Source organism: Zootoca vivipara, chromosome 9 (genome assembly GCF_965207765.1).
Source record: "Zootoca vivipara chromosome 9, rZooViv2.hap1.1, whole genome shotgun sequence".
Taxonomy (NCBI): Eukaryota; Metazoa; Chordata; class Lepidosauria; order Squamata; family Lacertidae; genus Zootoca; species Zootoca vivipara.
The window spans coordinates 30235731-30241770 of record NC_142592.1 but is presented as its reverse complement, the minus strand read 5'-3'; the positions used below and the strand labels follow the sequence as shown (position 1 = coordinate 30241770).

Here is a 6040-nt window from a genome sequence, read left to right as displayed (position 1 = left end):
ATCTTGGGACTCCACTCTGACCTCTGGACACACCACTGTGCCCTCAGCGTCAAACCACCTACCTTCTAAGCCCTCCCTGCCATTTTTTATTTTATTTTTAAAGTGAGGAGTTTGGGTGCTTTCTTTGTTTCGTTAGGAGGTTGCCTGCTTCATTGTATGTATTGTTTGGGAAAGGTGTATGTTACCTGTTTTATTGGGGACGAGTGTGTGAGCATCACTCATTTGTCTGTGCAAAGAGCATTTCATTGATTTTCAAATGTCTCCCAAAAGATTGGGGATCTGCAGTGTGGGCTCTCACTTGCTAGCCAATGTAGGCTGTACAGTTGCCTTACAAGAAATAATTGTGTTATTTGGTGATCCTATGGGAAGGTGCATTGGATAGTGACTATGACACCCCTCTATATGTTCAGTCTTGAGACTGCGTATTTCTTCTGCGTTCGGGCCCCTAGGAAGTTTTAGTCTTCACATCAGCACATGTATCATATAAATGCCTCGGGGCGTGTTTTTTTTTCACACCGTGCGTGCCGCCCTCAATCCAATATAACGATCGCACTGCGGAGGAGTTCCGCCGTTGCAGAAATAAACAAAACTCTTATGGATGATTCGTGAGGCACCTTAAAAAAAAAAGGAAGCCCCGCATCGTGACACAAGCAGCTCCTCAGCAGAACTGTTGCCTTCCGTCGGGAGGAGAAGTTGGGCGGGCAGGGAGGCGTCGGGAGGGCGGCCCTCCCTCCCTCCCCCCCTGTGAATCAGCTCCTGTGGGTGGCGCATTCTCCAGGGGGCGCCAAGACTCCAGCCTGCCTGCCGATGCCATTTAAAAAGTGCTCCAGCCCCTAGCGCGCCGGGATCCTCGCCTCCTCGAGTTTGAGGAGCGGAAATGGCCAGCGCGGGAGAAGCGCTTTGTTCTTTGGCGGCGCCGCGGCGGTGGTTCGCGTGAGGCGCTGCAGGCCTCTCTGGCTAGAGGGCGGGAGACGGAGAAGCGAGCGAGCCCCGAGGCGAAGGGTGTGCGAGCGAGAGCGTGGCGGGGCTTCCCTCCTCCTCGGCCAGCCTCCTCTTCCGCGAGCGCCTTCTTCGGCCCCCTTGACGCGCCCAGCTGGGGTGGAGGAACCGCGTTCAAAAGCAGCGCGAGCCCAGCAGCTTCCCTCAGTGGCTGCGGGGGACGCCCGGGCGTCGTCGTCGTCGGAGGCGGAGAAAAGGCTCCCGGGACCCCGAAGCCTCCTCTCCTTCCCCGGGTCTTGCGGGAACTTTGTTCCGCCGGCGGCGCCGGGAGGATGCTGGAGGGCGGCTGCAAAGCCGTGAAGGAGGGCGTGCTGGAGAAGCGCAGCGACGGCTTGCTGCAGCTGTGGAAGAAGAAGCGCTGCATCCTCACCGAGGAAGGGCTCCTGCTTATCCCGCCCAAGCAGCAGCAGGAGCTGGCGGTGGTGGCGGCGGCTCCTCCTGCTCCGCCGCCTGCTGCTCCTCTCCCCGGCCTGGAGACGACGACGAGCGCGCCGCCCTCCGTTGTCGCCAAGATCAAGGAGCTGCCCTTCTCCACCATGAAGACGGTGGACTGCGTGGAGCGCAAAGGCAAGTACGTGTACTTCACGGTAGTGATGGCCGAGGGCAAGGAGATCGACTTTCGGTGCCCGCAGGAGCAGGGCTGGAACGCCGAGATCACGCTGCAGCTGGTGCAGTACAAGAACCGCCAGGCCATCCTGGCCGTCAAGTCCACGCGGCAGAAGCAGCAGCACCTCGTCCAGCAGCACGGGCCGCGCCTGCGGAGCGCCTCCAACTCCGCCTAGCCGGGCCCCAGCGGCAGCCAGGGCAGGTAGGAGCCGGTGCCCCATTGGAGCCAGGCGGGGAGAGGGCAGCTTCCCAGCCGGGACCGGCTGCTCTCCTGCCGCCGATCGCCCCACTCCCCTTGCAGCCCTTCCCCAGCGCCTCTCTGGAAAAAGCCTCTCCAGACGGATTCCCTAACGATCACCTCTCTCTGCAGTCTTAGTTTTGCCCGGTGAAAAGTGCCGTGTGGGGTCGCCAACTCGTGTTGCTTTCCTGAAGAGCGCGTCTGGATGGGCAGCCGCCCGCTTAACCCGCTTCACGCGCGCGATGTTTTGCTTAGAGTCATAGAGTTGGAAGGGACCCTGAGGATCATCTAGTCCAATATAATAATAATAATAATAATAATAATAATAATAATAATAATAATAATAAATAAATAAATAGTAATATATTTTTTATACCCTGCCCATCTGGCTGGGTTTCCCCAGCCACTCTGTACTGCAGGAATATGCAGCTGCCCCATGCATGGGGTCGAACCTGCAACCTTGGCGGTTATCAGCACCAGGCTGTAACCTCCTGAGCTGTCCCGCTGAGAGAAGTTGTGCATGAGGAGCTCAAGCATGAAAAACATGCGCAAATGCTCTCCTGTGGTCCGTGCACGTGTGTGTTTCATTAGCTGTGTGTGTAAAAGAGAGAGAGAGAGTCACTGGATGACTTTCATTCCTTTCCCTGCACAGAAATCCTCTTCTGTAATTAAGAGTAAGGCTAGAAGCGCTTGATTGGATCCCTCTAGCAACCCTAGAGCAGGTTGTTTGTCTTGCTCGCTGGACTAATAGCCTCAGTGGACAGCTCTTCCGGCCCTTCTCAAACAGCATGTGCTTGCAGTGCGCTGTGGCATGATGGATTCTTATGCAGCTGCTAGATCAAGGCTGGCCCAAGTGCTTTGCCACCGGAGAAGGAGCAAGAAATGCCCTCTTCCGCAAGTCAAGGTGAAGAGCACCCAAAGCCAATCAGGTGAATTTGCAACCATGATTGCTGTGCTTTAGCGAACACACACACAAAAATCTTTTTAAAATCCCTGCCCGTATCTGCAAATCATCCAGTTCACATGCCATGCTTCTTCCAAGCAGTGGGGCTGAGAACAGTTAGTGACCCTTTGCATGTAACTGAAAAAAGAAATTTGGGTGGTGGTGGTGGTGGTTTAGAGCTAGCGTCTGCCTGGTGCTGAAGCCTAGTTGTGGAAATAGCTGCCAGAGCCTCAGGTTGTTGCCTTTTGCAAGATACCCTGTTCTTTGTATGGTCACTGTTTTAGGTAGGAAGTGTGTCCGTAGCTGTAAAAGAAGAATGCTGCTCAGTTATTCAGATCACTGTCCTGTGTTGTTATAGATGGAATTCAAGCAATGCTTCTGGAAGCAAGGTGGACCCTCTCCATCAATCACAACCTTGGCAAACAAAGGGACTGCAGACACAAGGGAGAGCATCAGTTCTGCTGCTGGAGTCTTTCCACTTTTGGTACTGTCCGTGATTACTCCGGGGAAGCATTTCAACTCTTGTAACTTTGACTACTGCTTACGAAGATTTGAAAGGATTATTTGTCCTGCCGGGCCTCAAAAAATATGAGATTGTTGCTGCCATATTCTCCCCCCCCCCCATCTCTTTTATTTTTTATGTTAATTTATTAGTGGAGACTTTTGCAAGGTTTTTCTGAATGTAGGCCATTTAGAAAGGAATCACACACAGAGCATAGTTGCATTGGCTATATTGCTACACTTGAAGGGAGGAGGAAGGCAGAGGAGAGAAGGCGATGTTGACGAAATGAAGAGATGTATCAGAATATGGACTTTACAACTAGTCCGTCCCCCCCATGTCACTTTTTACATCCATTTTCTGTTTCTACAAGTGAGAGACTATTATGAAACTAATGTGTGAAATATGTCCCGGAATAAGGAAAGCAATGACTTGGAACCTGATTTCTAGGTTGCTTTAATTTTTATTATATGTTCATTTGGAGAGTATTATATTTTGTATTCAGTAGTAAATGCATTTGGGTATGCCACTTGTATGTATTCCTGCTTCGTGAAGAAGCTAAGGAAATCTGACTTCATGATCAAGGATAATCGATTTAAAAATACAATCATGTTATGTTCTTTTATTCAGATAATAGAACCATGCAGAGAACTGTTCAGTGCACTTCTTTGTTTAAGTTTGGGGCCCTGTCTGTAATGTTTCTCAGAGCTGTTACTTGATTCTGTTCATATAATTCTAAAACCTCTTCAGATGCTACACTAATCATCCTATCCAGTAAATGTCTTACTGTTTAACTGAGGAACTTTCCCATAATTCCTGTAATTGAGTTCCCTAGATGAGCCTCAGCGCAACATTTTCCATTGCCCCCCTGCCATAGCCTCTAAGAACATAGGACATTTCAGTCAGGGAGCAGCACTTAAAAAAAAAAACCTAAGCAAAGATTCTGCTTTTGTTGTTTGTTTCTATTTACAGTCTTAATATAGAACAACAAGTAAGGCTTCTAATAACTTTGTTTCTTTTCAAAAGTTATTTTTAAACTGATTCATTCAGTTACAAGGAGCCTAACGTAGTTAATTGGATAAGGGAAGGCCTTGGGTTTTGCAAGCATTTTGTTGAACTTAAATCCAACTTAACCAGACATTGTTGGGCACCTGCTGATACTCAAAGCATAGGTTCCTCTGAGTATCCAAGACTGTTCTCCTCTTTGCTGTTAAAACCTGTTTACCTGAGCATGCAGGCACTCTAGGTAGATATATAGATTAGGCAAGTAAATAGATTGCAGCAACAACCAGTAAAGTCATTCAGGGAGGGACCTTATGAAACCTGCCTTGCCCAAAAGGTTTCCCAAAAGCCAACCCTGTTATAAAGGGTACCTTGTGGTTCCTTTTATCATTTCCAAGTTAGTCTAAGTCTGCCAACAACAAATAATGAGATTTTGCATCCATTAACAACAGGTTAGTAGTACTGCAGAGCGCGCACTGTTAAGAATGCAGGCCTATACAAGTTATGAATGGCCTGTCTTAGGCTTTGGTGATACCCAGTGTTCATCATACTCTGAGTAGAACTATTGAAATCAACAGGCTTACGTCTATTGATTTCAGTGGATCTAATCTTCATGTCTGTTGACAGTATTCCTGGCTTCTTTCCTCAACATTATCTAAATAGTGTTTAAATGTTTGTAAAATAAATCACCCCAAAACACCAGTGGTTTCAGAAACAGGATTTACATTATTAGTTTTGCCAGTCTCGTTTTTCCCACCCAAATCATTGAGAGCCCCTCTCTCCCTGTCTACCTCCACTTCCATGGTTTAATGTTATGGAATGGGGAATTGGACCAAAATATTAAATTCCATGCTCAATTTCTTGAGGTTAACTGATGTTGTCATAACTTCTCAATACAGTGGTACCTCTGGTTACGAACCTAATTCATTCTGGGGGTTCGTTTTTAACCTGAAACCATTCTTAACCTGAGGTACCACTAGCTAATGCGGCCTCCCGCTTCCGCCGCACGATTTCTGTTCTCATCCTGAGGTAAAGTTCTTAACCTGAGGTACTACTTCCGGGTTAGCAGAGTCTGTAACCTGAAGTGTTTGTAACCTGAGGTACCACTGTATACTCTGTTTTTTTTTCTTAAAAACAACAACAAACGGTGGCAGAAGTCTTCAGTCATGCCAACTTTTGTTATTTTTCACAATGTATTGGAAAACTTTGATGCTAGCTAAGCCTTGTAATGGTGGATTCAGCTGATGCTATTGCCTTTAATGCATGACTGACTAGGCTAAAGGCCCACAGACATTATCTCCAGTCACCTCAGAACAAATTGTAGGAAAAATATGAGAAGTGTGAAGGAATCATGCTTATTCTCTGATATGAGGAATAAACATCTTCACTTTTTGTGGCCTCCTGTTGGGCGTATCTTAAGGACAAACTTCCTTCCCATCCCAAGTTCATTTTTTGTACTGAGAATATGTGACTTGTATGATCAAGTTGGCTGTGGCTTTGTGCTTCTTCACCTGGTCTTTAGGACTGCTTTATTTTGTATTACCTTTAAGACTTAGAAGAAATATCCACAGGAATTGCTCCGCTGCGTCTCTGTTGCTAAGAAATGTCTTTGCAGTGTATAAAACAGAGGTCATTCCTAGACTGTTTGAGACTATGACAGAGGGCAACAACTTTAGGGTTGTCTCCAACTATGCTTTACTCAGAACAGACCCATTATAAAAGTTTCATGAGGAAAGGACAAATTTTACCAAGG

The 6040-nt window shown here is 47.6% G+C and overlaps 1 protein-coding gene across 1 annotated transcript; it reads left to right on the top strand.

Moving 5' to 3' along the window:
- Positions 1-641: 641 nt before the first annotated feature.
- Positions 642-5413, top strand: PHLDA1 (pleckstrin homology like domain family A member 1). The gene is made up of 2 exons (XM_035127173.3): positions 642-1807; positions 3145-5413. Exon 1 carries the CDS (start codon positions 1272-1274, stop codon positions 1779-1781), a length of 510 nt encoding a protein of 169 aa, XP_034983064.3. The 5' UTR covers positions 642-1271; the 3' UTR covers positions 1782-1807; positions 3145-5413.
- Positions 5414-6040: the final 627 nt, after the last annotated feature.